This window comes from Rhinatrema bivittatum, chromosome 2 (assembly GCF_901001135.1).
Source record: "Rhinatrema bivittatum chromosome 2, aRhiBiv1.1, whole genome shotgun sequence".
Classification (NCBI taxonomy): domain Eukaryota; kingdom Metazoa; phylum Chordata; class Amphibia; order Gymnophiona; family Rhinatrematidae; genus Rhinatrema; species Rhinatrema bivittatum.
This window is the reverse complement of record NC_042616.1, coordinates 135,911,883-135,936,979: the sequence shown is the minus strand read 5'-3', so window position 1 is coordinate 135,936,979 and position 25,097 is coordinate 135,911,883. Positions and strand designations below refer to the sequence as shown.

The window sequence follows — 25,097 nt, the reverse complement described above, 5'->3', positions numbered from 1 at the left end:
AAAAAACATATTAGCCTGATTAAAAACACGCCTAAGCTAAGTTATGAAATAACACGAGATATCAGTAGGGTATGGATGATAGCAGCGGTGCAGTGGACACTCCCCACCAGCGCAGAAAGTCCTTGAAGGCAACGGTAGCTGCTGCATCAACGCCGTACAAACGCCAGAGAAGTCCCAAATGCTTCGGTACCAAGAGCTCACAACTCTTACGTCGCCACGAGGCACGTGACAGGACAAACCAATGAAAACGCAGATCCCGCCCCATAATAAAGAAGGCGGAAGCAGGGCGTCTCAGGTGTCAGAGGAAGGAAACGCTGAGCATGTCCGAGCACATTAAAAAAAAATAAATTAAATAAAGCGCAACTCTATTTCCCACCATCCCCTGCAAGCCGCTAGGATGCGACACTGATGATGGCGTGGTGGTGGTGGTGGTAATGGTGTTCGTAACGTCACCGGGTTGCGATTCAGCCCGGAGCTGGTGACCGGTGGTGCTGCAGTCGTCCCAGCATGAGTCTGCGGGGGCTCTCGCGGTGGTGACAGGAGAGAGAGACGGAGCTGTTATTGCACGCGCTGCTGGGCCGGGACCCCGCTCCCCCCCCTGTCGGGCTCCAGTTTGTGTTTGGGATCTTCCTCCGTGACCCCCGGCGGCGTCTCTGGATCTCTCATGCGACGCCGCTGAGGCCGCGGGCTGAGCGCGAATATGGCGGACACCGGTGCCCTGCATCAGACCAGGTTCGAGGCCGCCGTGAAAGTGATTCAGAGTTTGCCCAAGAACGGTAAGCGCCGGCCCGCATCAGCTTGTGAGCTGGCCAGGGGAAGCGGTGCTGCCGCCGCCGCCACCTTTCGCGTTGTAGAGTCAAACTACATCTAGTAGTCCACATGCATTAAACCTTTTCCTTTGCATTCTTCAGTTTTTGTGATAAAATAAAAATTTGACCAAAGAAGTAAATGACAATTTGCACCCCTGTCACCGACGCCTAAAAACTCCAGCTTTTCCTAGCGTGTAGCAGATGGACTCAGGACCAATGGGTATAGTGTACTCCTGAAAGCAGATAGAGACGGATCAGATTTCAATCTGACCTCAGCCCTAGTACATATACCCCTGCAGGAAGTGCAGCTCTTCAGTATTTTCCGTCCCCATAGCAGTTTGGGACTCTAGCACAGCGTTAGAGTAATTTAGCAAAGAAAACCAAAACAAGAAGAAATCTTCCCTCCACAGACGAGCTCCGCTCTCCTGCGGTGAAACCCATTGGGTCCCTCCCCCAGTTGAGAATTCCTGAGGTGATTTCTGCGATCCCTCGGAGGTAAGCCTCGGTCTGGCGGCTGACCCTCGGCGGGGACCTAGCCCCCCGACATCGGGTAAGGCTGAGAGGCAGCAGGTGCAACTTTGAGCGCGACGGTGAAGGTATTTTCCCTCTCCCCCTGCAGCCGGAGACCGCCCGGAACGAGACTGGGAAGCGCCGAGACAAGGTAAGGTAGAAATCTATTTAAAAGTCTCTGATCTCCGAAGCTCAAGGAGTCGCACAGGTCGCCAGCCGGGACCAGTGCCACCGGGTTGATCTGCCCTAGCAGGGCTAGACCCCGGTCAGATCCGAGGGACCTCCCACGTGGAGACCCTCCGAGGTGGTCGCCATATTGTCCATGTGGTCGCCGTCACCATTTTGATCTGTTCGCCGCCCTGTCCGCCGCCGCGAGCCGTGCGCACAAATATCTTGTGCGCACAACGTTGCGCGCCCAAGTACCGGGCGCACAAGCGATGCACGTACCCACGCGCTTACTGTGCTGGGCGCATGACTTCGATCTGTGCACACAACAGCGCGAACGTCTCCCTAAGCGCGTACCAATCCTATGCGCACAACTTTAACGCACCGGAGCGCATAACTAAGCCACCCGGGCCCTGTATTTTATGTGCGCAAGCCATGGCACCACCGGAAAAGAAGCTCAGGGCCTTTGCCCAGCATGTCACATTAGAGCTGCACAGCATGAGGAGGCTACGGCCCTGTGTATACAGTGCGAGGAGACCCTGGGGGATCCAGCCCATGGCCGTCCCCAGCCGGTACTGGGTTCCAGCTTCTCGAACAGTACGCTGGACCTAGCGTCTCCCAGCGGGACCCTCCCTCAAACAGGGCTCCCCAGGGACACAGTGCCTCTTAATTTAGACCCAGCATCTATCTCCTGGGTGGAATTCTTCAAAGGCCTGCATACCTTCGTCCACATGCAACCGGACCCTCCGATAATATGGCCACAACCTCTGCCAGAGGACCTCAACATCCCAGGACCCTCTATGCCCAGGAAAGTGATTCCAACGCCCAGAAGCTCCACCTTCAGAGATACGGACAACTCAGATGAATCTTCAAGTAGCGGTTGACCGACTTGAGGTCCAGGTTGGGCCGGAACGTTCCTTCTTTCTTGGGAACGATAAAATAGATGGAATAATGTCCAGTATTTATTTGTTGTGCAGGCACCGGTGTTATAGCCTCTAAGGCTAGCAATCTGGTCAGTGTAGCTTCCACTGCCATCTTCTTGGAAGGGTCGTGGCAGGGGGATTCCATGAACTTGTGGAACTTAGTGGAAATCCAGGTAATATCCCTCTCGAATGATGGCTAGGACCCACTTGTCCGAAGTTATCTCGACCCATCTTTGGTAGAATAGGGCAATTCTGGAGGAAGGGGAACTCTTCCGGGGACAGAGCCCCACCGAACCATGAGGCGCTTCTTCATCAAGGATGAGCTTCCAGACCTGGATACACACAGCTTGAAAACTCGCTATCCTGGGCACAAGTGCCTCGGGGGAGCCTATGGCGAATCCCCTACTAGCAGGACTCCGTCAAACCTCCCGTCATTTACCACTATTACAAGCCGTCCAGCAGCTAACTGACCTGGAATAGGATGCTCCCCGGTTCAAAGGGGGGCGTGCCCTGGCAGCCATGTACCCTCTGGACCCAGCTGCCAAAGATCTCCTGGCATGTCTGAAAGTGGATGCGCACTACTATCCCAGTTGAAGGAGGAGCAGCACTCAAGGATGCTCAAGACAGACGTCTGGAATCCATCCTCAAACAGTCCTTTGACGTCTCCGCTATGTGTCTACAGATCGCGGCCTGCTGTGCCATGGTGACACACGCCTGCTTATCACAGACCAGGAACAACACTCCTGGAGAAGCCCTGGAACCAGCAGTATCATTCCTCACGGATGCCGCTTCTGATCTGGTGCGCACCGCAGCTAGAGGAGTGTCATCAGCCGTGGCAGCCAGAAGACAACTCTGGCTCCGAAGCTGGTCGGCCGATGGATCTTCCAAAACGAGACTCACAAGGATGCCCTTCAAGGGAACTCTCCTGTTCGGAAGCGAGCTAGAGAAACTAGCTTACAAATGGGGAGAATCCCCACTGCCGCGGCTACCGGAGGACAGGAATAAGAGAAACCAGCGACCCTTCCCCCGAACTTCCAGGGGCAGAGTATCAAAGCGCTTCAAACCATACAGAAGCACATATCAAGTGGCTCGCCCCGCAGGCAGGAGCCAGTCCTTTCGGAACAAGCACAACAAAAGGGGAGCCGGCTCGGGCCCAGGCCCCAGCCACACCCCACAATGAAAATCAGCCGACCCGTTCAAAGGAAGAAGCCATAGGGGGCAGACTTGCCTTATTCTACCAAAGATGGGTCGAGATAACTTTGGACATGTGGGTCCTAGCCATCATTCGAGAGGGATATTACCTGGATTTCCACCACCTCCTTCTGGATAAGTTCGTGGAATCCCCCTGCCACGACCCTTCCAAAAGGATGGCAGTGGAAGCTACACTGACCAGATTGCTAGCCTTAGAGGCTATAATACCGGTGCCCGCACAACAAATAAATACTGGACATTATTCCATCTATTTTATCGTTCCCAAGAAAGAAGGAACATTCCGGCCCATCCTGGACCTCAAGTTGGTCAACCGCTACCTGAAGATTCCTCGCTTCCGCATGGAAACCCTATGCTCTGTAATAAGGAAGATACAACCGGGAGAGTTCCTTACATCCCTGGTTCTGTCGGAAGCTTTTTTGTAACTGTTTAATTTATGTGTTTTTGTTTGACTTTGTAAACCATTATGATGGCTGAACCGAATGACGGTATATAAAAATGAATAAATAAATAAGCCTACCTACACATTCCGATCCATCAAGAGCATCAGTGTTTTCTATGCTTCATGATCCTGGACCATCACTACCAGTTCCGGGCACTACCATTTGGGTTAGCCACAGCACCCTGGACGTTCACCAAGATCATGGTGGTAGTAGCAGCAACACTGAGGAAGGAAGGAATCCTCGTACACCCTTATCTAGACGACTGTATGATCAGGGCAAAGTCCCCAGAGGAAAGCCAACAGAGTCAAATCTCCACTGGAGAGCCTTAGGCGGGTGGTCAACACAAACAAGAGCTGTCTGCAGCCCTCCCAATCTCTAGAATACTTGGGAGTCCGGTTCGACCCCCAAACAAGACAAGGTCATCCTGACACCGACAAAGAGATCAAAACTGATGACCCAGTTGCGAACCCTGTTGAGCGAGCTTTGCCCCACGGCATGGGATTACCTCCAAGTCCTCGGCCCCATGGCACACTGGCAGTAGTGCCATGGGCAAGAGCTCATATGAGACCCCTTCAGCGCTCACTACTATCACGATGGAATCCGCTGTCCCAGAACTACACCGTACGTCTTCAGCTCCCGGACAAAGTTCAGACCCAACTACAATGGTGGCTACAAGAAGGTCATCTGAGCCAGGGAGTGAGACTATCCTCACCAACCTGGATCCTGCTCACCACGGACGCCAGCCTACGAGGATGGGGAGCACACTGCCAGGAGCTAACCGCCCAGGGGCAATGGAACAAAGAAGAGTCTGGATGGAACATTAATCGCCTAGAAGCCCGGGCAGTCAGACTAGCCTGCCTACGGTTCGGTCACAGACTCCGAGACAAATCAGTCAGAGTAATGTCGGACAATGTCACAACAGTGGCCTACATCAACCATCACGATGGAACCAGAAGCCAACAGGTGTCTCTGGAAATAGACCCCCTAATGTCATGGGCGGAAGCGAACCTTCAAGAGATCTCGGCTGTCCACATCTTGGGGAAAGACAACGTCGCTGCGGATTACCTCAGCAGAGAAAGTCTAGACCCAGGAGAGTGGAGGCTGTCGATCACAGCATTCCAATTGATAGTAAACCGTTGGGGAACACCAACCATGGACCTCCTGGCAAACCGGTCCAACGCCCAATTGCCCAGCTTCTTCAGCCGCAGACGGGAACCTCAGTCCCAGGGAATCGATGCCCTGGTACAGACCTGGCCACAGGAAGCTCTATTATACGCCTTCCCATCGTGGCCCCTATTGGGCGCAATCACCCACAAGATAGAACACCACAGGGGACCAGTACGTCTAGTGGCCCCAGACTGGCCAAGAAGACCATGGTACACAGATATGCAAAGGCTGCTGACAAGGAGCCCACTACTGCCACACACAGACCTGCTCCAACAAGGGCCGATCCTCTATGAGGATCCAGCTCTATTCTCTCTTACGGCCTGGCCATTGAGAGGACTCGCCTGAGGAAGAGCGGATACACGGGGGCAGTAATTGACATCCTGCTCTGAGCACGCAAGTTCTCCACATCCCTAGGATACATGGATTTGGAGAGTATTCGAAGCCTGGTGTGAGGACCGCGACATCGTTCCACGTTCAGTCAAAATTCCTGCGATTTTGGAATTCCTGCAGAACTGACTACAGAAGGGATTGTCTCTCAACTCCATCAAGGTACAGGTGGCCGCATTGTCATACTACGGAACCAAGAGCGAGAGCGGCAGCCTAGCCTCTCACCCAGATGTCTCGCACTTTCTGAAAGGAGTCAAGCAGATCCGACCACCCCTAAAGTGGCCGGTGCCTCTTTGGAACCTCAACCTGCTCATAGGTTTCTTAGCAGGAGCCTCCTTCAGACCTCTTTGCGGCCTGTCTCTCTGACTATTAACATTGAAGACAGCCTTCCTGGTGGCAGTCTGTTTGGCCCGACGTATGTCCGAGCTACAAGCACTGTCCTGCCGGGAGCCGTTCCTTAGACTCACCCCGGGAACCATCTAGTTATGCACGGTCCCGTCCTTCCTCCCCAAAGTGGCTTCTCACTTCCATCTCAACCAAACCATCTCACTACCATCGCCAGATGAGCATAAGAATTTGGAAGAGTCTCGCAGTCTACGCCACCTCAAAGTCGGCAGACTCCTAGTCTGATACCTGGAAAGGTCAGAATCCGTACAAAAGATTGACCATCTATTCGTCCTTCACAGCGGGGAGAAGCAAGGGGAAGCGGCCTCGTGAGCAACCATAGCCCGCTGGATCAAAGAAGTCATCAAGGCAGCCTACGTAGAGCAGGCAAGCCACCGCCTTTTCAAGTCAAGGCCCATTCCCCTAGAGCCCAGGCAGTGTCTTGGGTGGAAACCAAAATGCTGTCACCCGCCGAGATCTGTCGGGCGACGAAATGGTCCTCCATCCACACCTTCCCCAGGTTTTACCGCCTGGATGTTCAGGCTCGAGAGGACACCGCATTTGCAAGGGCAGAACTAAGTGGGCCACGGGCAGCCTCCCACCTGGTTCGGGAGTAGCTTTTATGCATCCTATTGGTCCTGAGTCCATCTGCTACACGCTAGGAAATGGAGAAATTACTTACCTGATAATTTCGTTTTCCTTAGTGTAGACAGATGGACTCGGCATCCCACCCACGGCTGCCGTTATTCATGGAATTCGCGAGTGACATCCCTGAGAGCGAGTGATTCACGGGTAAGCCATGCTTTCCTCCAACTAGGACACCCATCCTACTGGGTGTTGACATTTCTTGGTTGAGGGCACTGGCGGTTTCCAGCTATAACCAAGTCAACCAGTTCAAATTAATCAAGTTATCCAAGTTATTCAAATTATTGCTTTTCGAGGAGAATACTGAAGAGCTGCACTTTCTGCAGGGGTACATGTACTAAGGCTGACGTCAGATTGAAATCTGATCCATCTCCAACTGCTATCAGGAGTACACTATACCCATTGGTCCTGAGTCCATCTGTCTACACTAAGGAAAACGAAATTATCAGGTAAGTAATTTCTTCATTTTGGCACCCAGCGGCTCATGAGGGTATCTAGGTTGCTTTACTGGTCAAATACTCCTTTTTTTTTTTTTTTTTTTTAAACTCTAGCATTTGGTCAGGGAAACTTATGATCGGACTGAGTGCTAAGGTTGTCCAAATTCAGATTCAAGTCTGGGGGCTCATATTTTTGGTACTTAGCCATTCCTCTGCTCGTTTCTTGCATCCTCTTCATACATTCACTTTTCTCTCATTTCCTGTGCCTCTTTCTCCCTCTCTTGGCATCCTTCCCTCAGGGGCTATTCATTGTTAGATCTCTGTCCTCTAAACCTTTTGCCCCAATATCAGGTCATCTTTATGTATACATGTGTTAATGGCAACTTCAAATCCACCAGTTCTGATTTTTGTGCAGTATTTTGCAATTATATTTTAGCTCCCATTGATTTTGTAAAAATGCAGTTTTGGGTAGCTCATGATGAGAATTTGTTCAGTCACTATTATCTTAAATCAGTATCATGTAGAAATGTATATGGCACATTAGTGCAATAAGTAAATGACATGATGAAAATGCATCACCAGATTTATTACACTGTCAAAGTTCAGTAAGCTTATTTGATATGTACAACCCCTAGTTATATTTTGTAAAGCAGTATAAGTTTCCATACTGGATCAGACTCTGTGGTCTAAGTCTAGCATCCTGTTTCCAACAGTAGCCAATTTAAGTTAAAAGTACCTGGCAATTACCTAAACATTAAGTAGATCGTAAGCTACTAATGGAAGTAATAAGCAGTTGCTATTCTCGAAGTCAACATGATTAATAGCAGTTTATGGACTTCTTCAGGAACTTATTCAAACCTTTTTTAAACCCAGCTAAACTAACTGCTTTAACCATATACTCTGGCAATCAATTCCAGAGCTTAATTTTGCGTTGCATGAAAAAGAATTTTCTCAGATTTGTTTAAATGTGCTACTTGCCAATTTCATGGGGTGCCCCTAGTCCTTATATTATCTCAGAGTAAATGTCACATTTACCCGTTTAAGTCCTTTCAGGATTTTATAGGCATATCATATCCCCCCCTCAGCCATCTATTCTCCAAGCTGAAGGGCCCTAATCCCTTTAGCCTTTCCTCATGGGGGAGCCGTTCCATCCACTTTATCATTTTGGTCGCCCTACTCTGTACCTTCTCCAGTGCAACTATATCTTTTTTGAGATGCAGTGACCAGAATTCCACATAGTATTCAAGGTGTGGTCTCACCATGAAGTGATGCAAAAGCATTGTGACATTCTCTGTTTTATTCACTATTCTCTTCCAAATAATTCCTAATCTTCTGTTTGCTTTTTTGACTGCTGCAGCACACTGAGCCGAACATTTCAATGTATTATCCACTACGATGCCTAGATCTTCTTTTTTCCTGGGTAGTAACCCTTAATATGGAACCTAACATCCAGTAACTACAGTATGGGTTATTTTTTCCCTATATGCATCTCCTTGCATTAGTCCACATTAAATTTCATCTGCCATATGGATGCCCAATCTTGCAAGATCTTCCTGCAGTTTCACAATCTATTTGTGATAACTACTCTGAATAATTTTGTGTCATCTGCAAATTTGATCATCTCATTTGTTTTACCACTTTTCAAATCATTTATAGATAGATAGATTAAAAGCACCAGTCCAAGTACAGATTCCTGAGGCACTTCATTGTTTATCTTTTTCCACTAAGAAATAAAAATACAAAACATGAAAAGTATAAAATATATAATGAATAATATAAATTGACATCTCATTCAAGCAAATTCAAAAAGGATAAAACACTCTTGTAAATGTAAACTGGTTATAGGACATTGGGAAGTTAATGTAGCTGGGTTTAAAAAAGGTTTGGATAAGTTCTTGGAGAAGAAGTCCATTAATTGCTATTAATCAAGTTGACTTAGGTAATAGCCACTGCTATTACTGGCATCAGTAGCACGGGATCTACTTAATGTTTTGGGTATTGTAACTTGGATTGGCTATTTTTGGAAACAGGATGCTGGGCTTGATGGACCCTTGGTCTGACCCAGTATGGCAATTTCTTAAGTTCTTAGAGTTAAAAACAGTTCTATAAAAAAAAATATGAATTACTAAAGGTTAAACCTAATCTAGCTATTGAGCAGTATTGTCCTAATTCAACTGATAGAATTCAGGTATTAAATACTATTGCTGCCGAATAGTATTGCTTTGAGTGCCAAAAATCTGCTACCCATGGAAGTAATTTTGGTTCCTTGCCAGATGTTGAATCGTTGTCAAATGCTATAACAGTATGTGGATCTGTTCTCAACTCCTATTGTTAGTAATAGACAACTGTGTGTCTTATCTGACATACTTAATGAAATCATAATCCTAGTTATGCCATAATCCTAGTTATGCCATAATTCCGCTGATTTGGTACTTTCATGACATGTCTAGTGCTATAAAGCATATTTGCTTACCTATAAGCAGCATATTTTCTGGACAGCAGTACTAATCAGCTACACAAGTGGGGTGACATTAATCTAACATGGAAAAAAGCTTTCCCTGTTTCCAAAAGACTGAGAGAGTCTCTTCCTGAGCATGCACGGGAGTTCTAACACCGCTGCTGCCACTGGAGCCATTTCAGTTATGTAAAGGCTAAGTTTCAATTTAGGGAGGCAGGAGGGATTGTGTATCTGATTGGATCTCCTGTACATGAAGAACACTTCTTAAAATAAGCAAATATGTTTTCTCCATGGACAAGCAGGAACAAATAGCTACACAAGTAGGGACTTAAAACCAGAGGAAGCAGCCCACTTAAAAAAAAAGGTAAGTTGAAGCTATTAATGAAATACATTTTGAAGAACTTTATGTCCAAATACAGAATTGGTAGTCTAAGCAATAGTGTTTTGTGAAAGTGTGAATGGAAGTCCATGTAGCAGCCTTTCAAATATCCTGACTAGAGGCTTGTTGAATTTGGGCTACAGAAGCTGCTTTTGTCTCTTCTTGCTGCACTGTTAACCTTTTGTGAAAGATAAATTTGTGCTTTTGAAAAACAAAAGGAAATACATTGAGGTAACCATGATGCAAGTAGTGTTTTTGTTTTTGGTTTTTTTTTGACTGGCAATACTAATTTGTTTACATCATCAGAAATAGCTGAGGCAATTTTCTGGTAAGTTGTGTTTTTCCCAAATAAGTGATTGATTTCAATAGGATGGACACCACTTTTGGTAAGAATTTTTTTGGATGTGTCCTTACCATGACTTTTTTTTTTATTTGGAAAAATTTGAGTATATGGAGGACATACCACTAAAGCCTGAAGTTCACTTATTCTTCATGCTTTGAGAGAGAAGCTTCCAGGTTAGCCATTTTAACACTATAGAAGCTTATAGTGATCAGGGCTTATAGAGAGAGGGGAATTCTGACTGGAGGTTTTAGGTATTTATTTAAAAGTTTTTATATACCGCACTAGGGGTAGTATCTTAGCGGTTTACATATTAAAACAAACATAATATCTTAACATAACAAGCATAATATTGGTAGGCCTTGAGGCTATTGATGGGTTGCGACTGCAGTCAAATTCTGACTGAATTTGATTTCAGCTTTGAGTTGGAAAGATGTAGTAGTTGAAGTAAAGTTGATTCTATACATGTAAAGAGGTCTATCTTTTAAAGAACACCACAAAGAAAATCTTTTCCATTTGAAATTGTATGAGCGTCTGGTGGGTCACTTTCCTGCTAGTAAAATGTCTTTAATCTGTCAGGAATGACATAGGCTTTACTATTCTGCTTTGTTTCCATGTTGTGAGGGCTAAAGATCAACGATTGAGATGGAGAAGATGTCCTTTGCATTGAGTTAGAAGATTTGGAAAAAATAGGAAGGTGGATTAGCGGAACCACCGCTAGTCGTTTTAGCCATGAGTGTGCTTTGATTATTTTCCCTTTTTCCTTCTGTAAGTTCAGAAGAGTTTTGGGAATGAGAGGAATTGGTGGAAATCTGTACATGAATTCTCTTTTCCATTTGAATAAGAATGCATCTGATACTGTTGCATTTTTTTTTTTTTTTTTTGCCTTTCTCTTGGAGCAGTAAAGGGGTAGCTTGTGATTCTAAGAGCATATGAAAAGGTCTATCCAAGGAGTTCCCCATAGTTGAAGGAGACAGTTAGCTTTGTCTTTATTAAAACTTATTGTTTATGCCACTAGGCACTAACCGATGTACATCTTTCTACATACATAATATAAAATAAAATATTGAACAGTTGTACAATTTCCAAAAATGACATAAACAGTAGAGAAGTTATTACAAACATTTTCAAAACTACACACATAGACTCCTGGAATATTTTGAGTGTCCCTGAATGCCATTATTACAAATAGAATAGCTTAAATAAATGGGTCTTCAGTAGGGACTCGAATATTTTTGGCCATGTTTCTAAACGTAATACTCAACAAAAGAATTCCACTGGATTGGGGCCGCAACTGAAAAAGTGCAATCCCACTTTTCACTTGAGATGAGTGTTTAACAGAAGGAACATCTAAAAAGTCCCTCTGGGAGGATAGCAACAATCTTGTGGGCTGATAATATTTGTACGATAGCAAGTTGAAAACGTCTACTAATACAATATCCCTGTTTTGGGATTGCCCAATTTAGAGAGCTTCTTCACATAATCCTGCCAACCCTGTATCTCCCTTTTTATGTAAAACATTGCTACCTGACTGTCTGTCTGAATCTGTAATAACTCAAATACCAGGACAGCATTGTAAATGGCCTTGAGTTCCAGAAGATGTGCGGTTCAGTTTATTTTGTGGACCGGCTTCCTTGAGAACATAGATTGTGGAAGTGAGCTCCCCATCCGTGCGGAGATGCATATATAGCTGACATGCTGAACTGATGGAGGATGGAATGACCTACCATGAAGAAGGTTTTGTCCAATATTTGAATGACTTGGACAGACTGGTTGCGATTTTCACCTTGTGAGAGAGTGGATGGAGGTACTGATTCCATTGGCTTTTTAGATGCCACTGAGCTCCTCGTATGCATCCGTGCTAACAGCGTAACTTGGGTTGTGGCAATTACTGCTGGACAAGTTGAGATGTTGCGCACCACCTTGATCAGGGTGCACATCCTTTGAGGTAGGAAGGTTTTTCCTAAATTGGTATTCAAATTGGCACCCTTGAACTCCAGACAAAGGATCTGTTCTAGGTGAGGTTCAATGTAATACCTAACAGTTCTAGAGTTCTAGTTATAAAACATTTATTGCTTTTGGATTCCTTATTTAGCTAATTTCCTAAATAAGGAAACACCAGGATGTCTGAGAAAGAATGCTATGATGACTAGATACTTTGTGAATACTCTGGGTGCTGCTAAGAGACCAAACAGAACAAAATGAAGGAATTTTTGTGTGGAATATGTGAATAGAGATGTGAAGTTAGTTATCATTTTAGAGCTAATGTAGCTAGCCAGTTGCTCCTTCCAGCAAGAAGTATTGTACCCAAAGAATTCATCTTGAATTTCTCCTTTTTGAGATAAGTATTTAAATCCCAGGGTCCAGTATTTGGACATAAACCTCTTCAGTTCTGGGGGAAAGGAAGTAGCTGGAGGAAAATCCTTTTCTTCTTTGGAACTTTCTGTTGTACAAGCTCGTAAAGGGATTTTATTTCTTTTTGAATTATTGAAAGCTGGTCCTTTTTATGATCAAAGGAACATGACATTGAAAATGAGACACAACTTTAAATACAGAACAGTGTTCAAAAAATGAAAAGAATGAAATTGAAGAAATTCAAAACTGCTTGAAAAAAACTTCTAAAAATGCAGCAACAGCAAGAGAAATTTAAAATTTTTCTTCTTTGGGATGCTTCAGCAGGTAGCTGAGGGCATCAGTGCAGGATCTCCTGCACATGCTCAGAACGATCATCAGTCTTTCTGAGCTAGAGAACTTTTTTTCTGGATTGGCGTCACTAGATGTCACCCTTCTTGTGTGGCTATTTGTTCATTTGTCTATAGAAACAGCTTTGTACGTTTTCTAGCTGAGTTTCAATTAGCAAGTGGGAAGGGTAATTATCTTATATGATCTGAGCTGATAGGCAGCCTCCCAGCCAACAGAGGTCCTCTTGGAGCCACCCTCTCTCCTGAGCTAGCCAACTCTTTGATGCTCCTATGATGCAGCAGGGTCAGCCCTATCTAGCCCTGCCTCTCTCACAACTCAGCATCTCTTCAAATCACTTTGGCTCTTTGCATTGGCCCACCTTATTTTCCTTTCTTCTGGGTGGCCCCCTGTGGTCTTCTGCCTTGCTTTGTGGTCTCCTTGGCCTTCTTACGCAGCCTTTATGGCCTTTGGGCCTACTAGCCTTGCTCTGCCTTGCTTTGCGGTCTGCCGAGTGCTCTTTGTTTGTTTCTCTCTTGTCTTGCTTTATATGTACCTTACTTTGTGTTTAGTTTCCTGATAGCCTTTGTCTGTATATTCCTTGTCCTGTTCTCATGGCTCTCTCCAGTCCTAGTCTTGTCCTGCCCATGGGCCTTCGTTTTCAGCCCTTGTCTCTCTCATCCTCCTAGCCTCCACTTTCAGTCCCTGTTTCTGGGCCCGGGGCATGCCTCCTGTTCGAGCCTTTGTCTCCTGTGCCAGTCCTCTGCTCGTGATTGGTTCTCTTGTGCTATCTCACCTTGCCTTGCCTTCCCTGTCAGCATTCCTAGGACTGATCTCGTTGCTGACTCGGACTGTTTCTGGTCTTGATCTTGCTTGTTCCGCTGCCTGACCTGATCTCCTACATCGACCTGTCTTTGCCTGAGCTCTACCTGCCCAGACCCCTGCCTGCTATGTACTCCTCCTGAAAAGCCCTGTCAGCCACCAGAACCTGCAGGTTCAACCGGGGGTGGCTGGTCATGCGGAAGATCCTGTCCGGCTGTGCCCTAAAGTCTGGCCCTGCTCCTGCAGGGGAAATCTCCCATCCAGCTGATTCCCCAGTCTGTGACACTTTTATATATAGTAATCTTCATGCAATTATAATTTAAAAAATGTTCAAATATTTATACATTTCTTAATTTGTAGTAAAGTTGTTAGTTTAAAATTAGCAAATGTCAGCCATGATCTGGAGCCTTCTGCCTTCCCACTGTGGTGTGGGATCCAGGAAGAAAATACTTTTTGAAATGTCTTGCAGCAGTCCGATAGCACCGTATCTCACTTGGGAAAGTCGCTTCATACAAATTTGAATTTTTGGTCATGTGTTAAATTTTATTTTTATTTCAACATTTCAGTGAAACAATCAAGGAGGCACTCCAAACAAATTTCAAAATGAATACAATGATATTCCCTCCCCTTCCTCCCCTCCCCGTTATTACCCTCAGTTTCCTGAAAATTGTTACCTTTGTCTTTATCCCAGGCTTGAAAGATATTCCAAGTTCTTTCAAATTTAGCTATAGTGTTTCTCCGAATCACTGAGAGTTGTTCCATCTGGCAGTTGTGTAGAAGCCACTTGCATACAGAAACTTTATTGGGTAGATTCCTTGTTTTCCAGTGAGCAGCAAGTTCACATCTAGCTGCAAGTAATATTTGAGTCACTAATTTGTCTGTTTCTCGGCCTCCCTTCAGCTGAGGCCGATAATATAAATACCATTGGGTTGCTGCGAGCTAGGTAATGACTGTAACTTACACACCATGTCCCAGTAAGGAACAGTCCCAGGGCAAGTCCCGTTCCCCACATTCTCTCCAGCATCGGTCAGTAACATTGAGAAACACGCTTTTCAGTCTGACCGGGGTATAATACCATTGCAGGTATACCTTTTTAAAATAATTTTCTGCCAAAGAAGCAGAGATGGACTTTTTTTGTACTCGTCCCTTCATATTTTCCCATACTTCTTTGTCCACCGAACAGTGGCATCTAAAAACCCATTCCCTTTCTCAGTCCTTCTCATGTCTGAGTAAACCCTCTGGAGGTTGATTTAGTACCTTCTAAATCTTTGAGAGGAATCCTTTAAGAGGCAACCTTTTTACATACAAAGCTTCAGAAAAAAACTACCCTTTTCCCAACAGTTTTTTGCCCAGCTTTTGGTGAGCATAGTTTCTTATTGGTAGATAAGCAAACTGGTCCTCATCCTCCAACAGATATTTTTCCCTCAGATCAGCAAAAGGCCTGCAGCCTTGCAGACCCAAGAAGTGTCCTATTGGGGGAAAGTCCCTTTCCTTTCCCATACTTTACTTTAAAACTGTGTCTCTTCCAGTCCAGCTGGGAATTCTCCATTATACCAAATGGTCATTAATGGTGAACATGTCCCCCATGAGATCATCTAATCTCTCATGGGTTCTCCTACCTCTTTAAGGTTCATCTTGTGAATGGGTTATGGATTCTCCTGCCCAGTATTGTTCTTACGTAACCAGGGGTAAGCATGTAATTGAATCCCATTTAAGAAATACTCCTCAATGTTCACCCATTGTTTTCTCACTGGGCCATTCCAATATCGCTCTAATTTGGGCCGCCTTGTAATATCATTCCACATTCGGGACCCTCAGTCCCACCTCACCATATATTATTTTTTTAAATGATTTACATTTTGGCCATGATCTCTACAGGTACTTTAAATTTATGATAATCAGATCAGTACTGTGTGCCTGCAGACCTTTCTATATCTCTGCAAATAGGAAGACTGTGGAAGACAGCTAACAGAATAGCTAGTACCCATTTTTTTTCGTTAGTTACATGGCTTAATCTGTTATTGTGGTGATCCTTGGGCACTGAAATTTTGTCACACACAACAAAATGTACTTCTTAGTTTAAAAACTTGTACTGTCTCTTGTACTGCATCGTAAACATAGTAGGTCTCATGCAGTGTGCAGCTTGGGTTTAATTACTCATCTTTCCAAATTCGAGCTCATGGCGAGTTACAAATTTAGGTACAGTAGACAGTTCCCTGCATATAGTCTAATTTGTAGATGAAGCAAGAGAGGGTGAAGTGTCTTGCCCAATGTCACAAGGCGCAACAGAGGGGAGAAACAGGATTTGAACCCCTGCTCTAACCACGAGGCTATGATGTGGATGCCTAGAGCCCTATTACAGGGCTGACTTGTGATAAAGAGTAGTAAATAGACAGTGAAACACTTTGACATGTCACACAAGAAATCATTACTCTTATTCTCCTAAGGTTTTTCTATTTTTGATCATAAGTAGCTTAATTACTAACAAGTATTTTTATAGCATTTATGTTTCAGTTTTGTGCTGTGTTTTTGCAGACGCCATAGAAGGGGAAATGCTGTATTCACAGAAAAGTACTGGGCCCCAGGGTTACAGAAGTTTGTTTAGAAACACCAAGGTTGTACTGGTACTTCAGGCCCATAGATAGCATTTGCACACACAGCGAGGGTGAATTTACATACATCTGTTTAAATTATTTATAGTAAAAAGCTAATCATAGAAATGTTGACAATTGTGCAACCTAATTTAGGGTTGTAAATTTACAAGTGTAAATCTTATTAATGTCTTATCAGTAAAATCATTTGTGAGAGTTTTCTACTGGTGTCTTGTGTGGTACTCTGCCAGTCTCTCCCCATAAGATATGCCTTTTTTTTAAAGATTTAATTAAAAGAAAAAAGTTTTTCTCCACAGCTGTTGGCTCTAAGTGGCTATTTATTGAATATTAACAGTTACTACTCCACATTGGGGAAGAATGCTGACCTCCTATGGTTTCAGTATCCAGGAAGTCCCCCCTGAAATTCATCTGAGTTGGAATATTGCAGATTTTTTATTGCACCTGTGTGCTGTCTCAAAAGGACATTGATAAAATTATGAGCCAAAACTTCAAAATATAGCAGCCTGGGCATTTAAACTGCTGGGGGGGGAGGGGGGGGGGAGATAGACAATTGGAATCATTACAGTGGTTTAATATTTGAAAATAGAAAATGTTTACTCATTTACAGGGGTAATTTTCAAAGCCTCTTTTTTGTGCAGTGTAATGTTTACGTGCACTCTAAGCAATTTCCTGAGTGTTTTTTCGAAGTAAAGTTGTGTGTAAGTTTGTTTATCCTAGCTTGTAGCCAGATGGACTCGGGGCCAATGGGTTATGTGCTCCCCTGCTAGCAGATGGAGACTGAGTCAGATTTCAAAGCTGACGTCATCTTAGATGTACCCTTGCAGTGACCTCGGCTATTCAATATTTTCATCAAAAGCCATTGTGGACATAATATTGAAAAACTTGATTAAAATTTGATTAAAACTTGATTAAAAAAAAAAAACTTGATTAAAAAAAACTTATTAAAGACCGAGAACAGTTAACTGTACTCAACCAAACATAAGCCCTGATTGCTAGTAATATTATAGATGCCCTGATCTAGGGAAAGGGCGAAGGCTTACCTGTAACATCTTGGAATCGAGATCCATCTCATGGGCGATTCCTTGGCCTGTTCATGGGAATCCATGGGCGGGATGCTGAGCCCATCTGTCTACACTAAGGAAAACAAAATTCAGGTAAGTAATTTCTCCATCTCCTAGTGCAGGGGTCAGGAACCTTTTTGGCTGAGAGAGCCATAAACGCCACATATTTTAAAATGTAATTCCATGAGAGCCATACAATATGTTTAAAACTAAATACAAGTAAATGTGTGCATTTTATGTAAGATCACACTTTTAAAGTACAATAAGTCTCTGAAAATATTACACCAGGCCTTAAGACACCAATACATCTCCTATTAGGAAAACGGACCAAGTCAGGCTGCTATAGAGTCCTACACAGAAACTACACGCCAGCAGAAAACCTCACCTGAATCACGTGCTGTCCCTCACCTAACATAGAATAAAGAGACCAAAACGCATAACAAGAAGCATGCAGACAAAAACTGAATTGGAAACTGCAACAAGCCAGAGTCTCTGTATGCAGTGTAACAAAGGAAAAAAGAAACATCACACATCCTTATAAAACAAATCAAGAAATATAAAACCATCAGCAGTAAAACTGTACTAACAAAAAGAACATATTTCGAAACAGCTGATGAGTGGAATATCCAATAATTAAAAACTCATATAAAACATTTCCAGATACCAACAAAATATTTCAAAATAGCAGACACAAAGATCCAGTAATGAAAAATAATAAGGATACAAAAATTTTTTTGCTCTGCATACCTGGGAACGTTTGATATCCAGGTGTCCTGAGATTGTTCTGAATTAGCAGGAGGTGGGGTGGTTTGCTTGGAACTTTCTCCTCTCTCAGTCACATACCAGCGCTCTCTCTCACACTGGCTCTCAATGACACACCTATACACACATGCTCTCAGTCACTCGCATATACAAATGTTTTTTCTCTCTCACTTATATAGGCTCTTAATTACACATTTACACACATGCTGTCTATCTTTTCACGCTTACACACACACAGGCTTTCAATCACATAAATACATGCTGTCTTTTTCTCTCACACACAGACTCTCATTCACATGCTTACAAACATGTCCTCTCTTTCTCTCATTTACACACAGGCTCTCAATCACATACTCACATGCTCCCTCACCTAAATCAGCTCTCAATCACACACAGACACACATGGTCTCTCTCTCTCATTTAAACACAGGCTCTCAATCACATACTCACATGCTCCATCACCTAAACCAGCTGTCAATCAGACACAGACACACATGATCTCTCTCTTACTTATACACACAGGCTCTTAATCATACATACACATGATCTCTCTCACACACAAAGGATCTCAATCATACACACATACTCTTTCAAACAAACAGGTTTTCAATTACAAACTTACACATACAGGTTCCCAATGGTAAACTTACATTCATGCTCTCTCTCTCACAGGCAGGATCTCAATCACAGACATACTCTCTTTCACATATACAGGCTCTCAATCATTCACATACATGCAATCTCTCACTCACACACACAGGATCTCAAACACACATGCTTGCTCGCTCATTCACTCTCTCTCTCCCCCCCCGGGAACTCGCGGCAGCAGCAGCCACCTCCCAACGCTAACCTCCTTCATTTTCAGCCCTCGCGGAGGCGAAGGCGGAGTCCCATCGGCCGCGGTTGAAGATTTTCATTTTCCTCCGAGCCGCGCTGCAGTCTTCTTCCCGCGCAGGCACCCGATACTCTCCACTTCCTCTTCCGGGCCGCGGGAAGAAGAGAGCACCGGCGTGCTCTCTTCTTCCCGCGGCCCGGAAGAGGAAGTGGAGAGCATCGGGTGCCTGCGCGGGAAGACCCGCGCAGGCACCCGATGACTCCAGCGCTGGCACCCGGATGACTCCAGTCGGCGTGCTCTCTTCTCCTCCCCCCCGCGGCCCGGAAGAGGAAGTGGTGAGCATCGGGTGCCTGCGCGGAAGAAGAGACCACGCTAGTGTGGTCTCTTCTTCCCGCGCAGGCACCCGATGCTCTCCACTTCCTCTTCCGGGCCGCGGGGGGGGGAGGAGAAGAGAGCACGCCGGTGCCGCTGACTCCAGCTGTCCTGCCGCGTTCCGCCCGGGCTGACAGCATTTTAAGCCCGGGCGGCGGAGGACCGGGGAGCAGCTGGGTCAGCGGGGAACCGCGAAGTATGGCGACACGTGTCTGCGAGCCAGATGCAGCCCTCAAAAGAGCCATATCTGGCTCGCGAGCCATGGGTTCCCGACCCCTGTCCTAGTGTGTAGCTAGATGGACTGAGGACCAATGGGATGTACAAAAGCTACTCCGAAACGGGGCGGGATAGACTGTGCAAAGGTTAGCATCGCCCTCGCAAAGACTGCGTCCTTTCGGGCCCGGATGTCCAGGCGATAGACCTGGAGAAAGTGTGTAAGGAAGACCACGTCACTGCTTGGAAGATGTTGACGGGAGACAGTAGTTTAGCTTCCGCCCAGGATACTGCCTGGGCCTTAGTGGAATGAGCTTTAACCTGAAAGTGTAATGGCTTCCCTGCCTCTACATAAGGAAGTGATCACAAGAACTTGATCCAGTGAGCTATGGTAGCTCGCAAAGCTGCCTTGCCTTGTTTCTTTCCACCATGAAGGACAAACAAGTGGTTCGTCTTGTGCACTGGTTCCAAGATTTCCAGATACCGTACTGAAAGCCTACTGACATTTTAAGTGACATAGGAGGCAGTAGTCTTCCGTGTCCTTGTGTCTAACTAGGGACGGTAAGGAAATGGACTGATTCAAGTGAAACTCCGAGACTACCTTGGGCAAGAAGGAAGGAACGGTGCGAAGCTGTAATGCTCCTGGAGTTAACTGGAGGAATGGCTCCCTATATGACAACGCCTGCAGTTCCGAGATGCGACAAGCTGAGCATATCGCCACCCAGAACACAATCTTCAGCATTAACAAGCCTAGGAATAGACTGTGCAACGGTCGAAAGGAAGGCACTGCTAAAAAGTCCAATACTAGATTAAGATTCCACAGGGGAACTGGCCACCATAATGATGGTCGAAGATGTTTAACCCCCTTAGGAAATGGGCCAAGTCCGGATGTGCTGACAGCCATGCTCCATTCACCTTGCCTCTGAAACAGGAGAGAGCCACTACCTGGACCTTCAAGGAGTTGAGGGACAGCCCTTTATTCAGTCTGTCCTGTAAAAATTCCAGAACCGTAGGGATTTTGGCCGTCCAAGGGGGCACCCCATGTTCTCCGCAGCAGGCCTCAAATATTCTCTAGATCCACACCTCTGCTAAGGACGTAGAGACCTTCTGCGCGCGGAGCAAGGTGGAAATTACTGCTGCCGAATTTCAAAGCTTTATCAGGCGAGCCTTCAGGGGTCAGACCGTAAGACAAAATAGAGTTGGGTCTTCGTGAAGGTTTGGACCTTGTTGGAGCAGGTCTGCATACCACGGGTGTCTGGGCCAATCCGGGGCAACTGGAAGGACTAGTCCTCTGTGGCATTCAATCTTGCGAATGACCTTGTTCAACAGAGGCCATGGAGTGCCTTGTTCAGCAGAAGCCTTCCTCTGGTCAGGTCTGAACAAGGGCGTTGATCCCTAGGAATGCTGATCTCTTCTGTGATTGAAGAATCGGGAAACCTTCACATTGTGAAATGTGGCTAGCAGGTCGATGGACAAGAGGCCCCAGTGATTTACCAGAAGCTGAAAGGCTCCAGCCGACAACACCCATTCTCCTGGATCCAGAGACTTCCTGCTGAGAGAGTCTGCTCTGACATTGTCTTTTCCAATGATGTGGGAGGCCGAGATCCTCTGTAGATTCAACTCCGCCCATTCCATAAGGGGAGCTATCTCCAGAGACACTTGCTGGTTTTTGGCTACCATTGTTGTATTGTCTGACATCATGCAGACTGCCTGGCCCTGGAGTCTGTGGCTGAATTGTAGACATGCTAATCTGACTGTTCAGACTTCCAGGTGGTTTATGTTCTAGCACGCCCCTGGGTTGTCAATTCCTGACGGTGAACTCCCCACCCTCGGAGGTTTGCGTCTGTCATGAGGACTATCCAGTTGGATGGGGCAGGCTTACACCCTTAGGTGAACTTCATGTACTTCTGTCAGTAAGTGGAGGTGAATCGAGTAGTCTTGAGACAGTGGGTTCCAATGTGACAGCAGGGAGTGTTGGAGTGGATGCATGTGTGCTCTCACCCAGAGTACTACTTCCAGGGTTGATATCATCGGACCAAGGACCTGAAGATAGCTTCACACCCTGGGTCGCATAGTGCTCATCAACCGACGCACTTGGCACATCAGCTTCCTTATCCTCTAGGGTGGGAGGAAGACTTTGTCCTTTTTGGTGTCGAACCAGACTCCCAGATACTCTAAGGACTGGGTGGGCTTGAGACTGCTTTCATCCATGTTCACGATCCAACCAAGCTCCCGAAGTAGGAACGTCACCCTGCTGGTCACCCAGAGGCTCTCTTCCAACGACTTCGCCTGGATCAGCCAGTTGTCCAAGTAAGAGTGTACCAGGATCCCTTCTTTCCTCAGTGCTGCCACCACGACTACCATAATTTTGGAAAATGTTCTGGGAACTGTGGCCAGGCTGAAGAGCAATGCATGGAACTGATAATGGTGGCCCAGTACCACAAAGCATAGGAAATGCTGGTGGTCTTGATGGATTGGAATATGAAGGTAAGCCTCTGTAAGGAATCAGGTAGGCGAGAATAAGGTAAAAGTAAAATAATGTTTATTGATATACAATCTTAATAATTCTAAGTATTAAAGGTATACAGTTCTAAGTACTAAAATATACAATTCTAAGCATATACAGTTCTAAGCATTAAGAACAATTCTAAGCATATACAGTTCTGAGCATTAAGAACAATTCTAAGCATATACAGTTCTGAGCATTAAGAACAATTCTAAGCATATTCATCTGTATTCGTGCACAATATTTTGGCCAATACTCACAACACCCTTTTCATCAGCCTGCCTCAGAGAGAGAGCCCACCACAGGCAAAAGGGACCCAGTCACTTCGTACGTCTACAAAGTGACACGCAGCACTCTGCATGCCAGCAAAGTGAAAGTATGTTTTTCGCTCTCCCCACCTTTGGGCCAGAGCTGTTTGCCTTTTATAGCCTGATGTCAACAAGTGTGCGTGCCAAACTAGACTGTGTGTTTGTGGGACAGGATTAGTCCCTAATCTTGCCAGCAGTCTCAGTCTAAACAATCCAGGCTCAAGGATGGATGGTCAGGTCATCTTTTCCCAGGCCAAATGTCAGTGCTGCAGCTGATTCTGCAATTTCCCTTACAGCCTCCGAGATATCTAGGGAGGTTAAGGACTTTCCCGGTTGGATGGCCATTATGAAGGAGCATAGAGTTTCCATGTGGAAACAAATTCCCTGTAGATGACGATTGCCGCTCTTACAGTCCAGGATTGTGCGAAAGGAACCATCCTACTTCGGTACGATGGAATAACGCCCCATGTTTTCCTAGGGTGTAGGTACTGGAATTATAGCCCTCAAATTGAGGAGCCTTATCGAAGTAGATTCTGCTGCCAGTTTCTTGTGCTGGGTGTGGCAAGGTGATGTGATATGAATATGGCCTGAGGGATGCTGCGAAACTCCAGAGTGTATCCTTCTCATATGATATCCAGTACTCATTTGACCAACGTGATCTCGACCACCACTGATAAGAGGGATAGTCGAACCTCCTCCCCCCCCCCCCCCCCCCCCCCCCCCAATCTCGTCCAGTGGATGGGTTGGCAAAACTTCATTGGGAAGTTCAGGCTGAACCTGAGCCAGCGCCTCTTTTTGGTTGTCTGCTTCAAAAGGACTGAGACCTTCCCGAGGGCCAAGGTGTCTAAAAAGACAAATTTCAGTAGGGCCGAAAGTGTTTGGGAGCCCCTGGCCTGCCTCATCCCCTCATAGATGAGGGGCACTGCAACCTCTTTCTCTTATCTTTCGGTAGCTGCGGCACTGGAGATTCACCCCATTTACTGGCTAACTTTTCCAGTTTGCTTTCGAATAGGAGGGATCCCTTAAAGGGCATCTTTGTGAGGTATGCCTTAGAGGTCGCATCCGCTGACCAATTTTGAAACCATAGTTGTCTTCTGGCCGCGACCACTGAGGCCACTCCCCTGGCCCTGATGTCCATAAATATAAGCTCCCTTAAGCACAAACTTATGCATCCAGTTGTGCACAAGAGTACGCGTGCACTTATGTGCGCGGATTAGACGCACAGCAGAACCAACCCGCACAGCATGTGCCGACGGTCTATAGGGCAAGATGGCGCCGCTGTGGCCTGCCACATGGAGTGCCCACACAGCTTGAAGCAAGGCCTAGCCCATCCGGGGAGGGGGGGTTGAGGCCGCTCAATCCGCTCGGAACCCACTTCCCTTGCCCCCAGTGGGGTCGGGAATGTCGTCGGTACGGCGCGCCAAGCAAGAGACCAGAGGAAAAACTTACCGAAGCCCTTCCATGTCTCTGAATCGGAGGAGTCCTTCTTCACTTACCTGTGCTCAGTGCTTACTGGCTGAATACAGAGACTATCTCCAGCTGTAGGGGGGAAGAGGGCTTTGGCTGTCACCGCCATGCTCTGCTTCCTGCACCCGCTGCCTTTCAGCTCCCTCAGCAAAAAGTCCAAGCTGGAAAACCAGCTACTGAACCAAGGCACACCTCTGAGGGATCTTGGAAATCGTCTCAGGAATTCTCAACTGGGGGAGAGACCTTTAGGTATCACCGCAGGAGAGCAGGGCTCAGTCTTTCTTCAATTGAAAGGTACATTTTTTTTTCCTTTTTCTAACGAGTACTGCAATCCCGCTAAACCACCAGTGCTGGTGTAGGGAAAGCACGTCCACATCTGCTAGGAGACTGAGAGATACTGAATGGCTGAGGTCACTGCAGGGGGTCTCTCTAGGGTGATAGCTTTGAAACTTAACTCTCTCCATCTGCTAGCAGGGGAGCAAATAACCCCTTTGGCCTGAGTCCATATGTCTACACTAAGGAAAATGAAATTATCAGATTTAGTAATTTCTCCATTAAAAATGCTTGGTAAGATAATTGTGTACAATATACGTGTAGTCTTCATTGCTATCCAGCTCTCCTTGAAAATTACCTTCTATATATTTTCCTGTATGATTGATATTGTATTTTTCAATATGCATCATGACTAATAAAAATAACCTGGAAAAAAGTCTCAAAACAATTGTGACAGTCACGTGTGTGTGGTTTTTTTTTTCTCTTTGCATGTTAATCAAGATAACAGAGCTTTTACATGTTTGCAAGTCTGCAATTACTGGTGTGTATGGGTGTGTGATGGCATCTCTGCAAGGCCGACCTTGGTGGGGTCCAGGCTGGGAAATCCATCCTGTGGCTGGTTTTCTCTCCTAGCATGATCCTTTCCTGGCAGCAGGAGGAGTGCAGTGCTTCTTGCTTACATCTGCCTCTGATGTCTGAGCTTGTAGTGCCAGGGGGCCCTGCATGATTCAAGTAAGAAGTGCTGCTCTCTTCCTGCTAGGGAAGGAGGGGCGAGAAGGAAGATGATTGGGAGGCATTGTTGTTCAGTGCTCTCTGGTACAAAGCATGGGGCCTATGGTCACCCCAATTCGCCTGCATATGATGCATTCAAGTGAAAATGATTTAACTTAGTATTTATCTGACTGTTAAAATGAGTGGTGTTTTTCTATTT

General features: G+C 45.8%; 1 protein-coding gene across 3 annotated transcripts in view; it reads left to right on the top strand.

The window, feature by feature from the left end:
- The first annotated feature begins 285 nt into the window (after nt 1–285).
- Nucleotides 286–25,097, top strand: part of ACBD5 (acyl-CoA binding domain containing 5) — a 101,238-nt gene continuing 76,426 nt past the window's right edge. For 2 of the 3 annotated variants that reach the window (XM_029588650.1, XM_029588649.1), the window contains exon 1: nt 286–776. In XM_029588650.1, coding sequence (XP_029444510.1) covers nt 701–776 — 76 coding nt within the window. In that variant the 5' untranslated portion in view covers nt 286–700. The remainder of the gene's footprint in view (nt 777–25,097) is intronic. The other variant, XM_029588651.1, reaches the window with a different exon arrangement.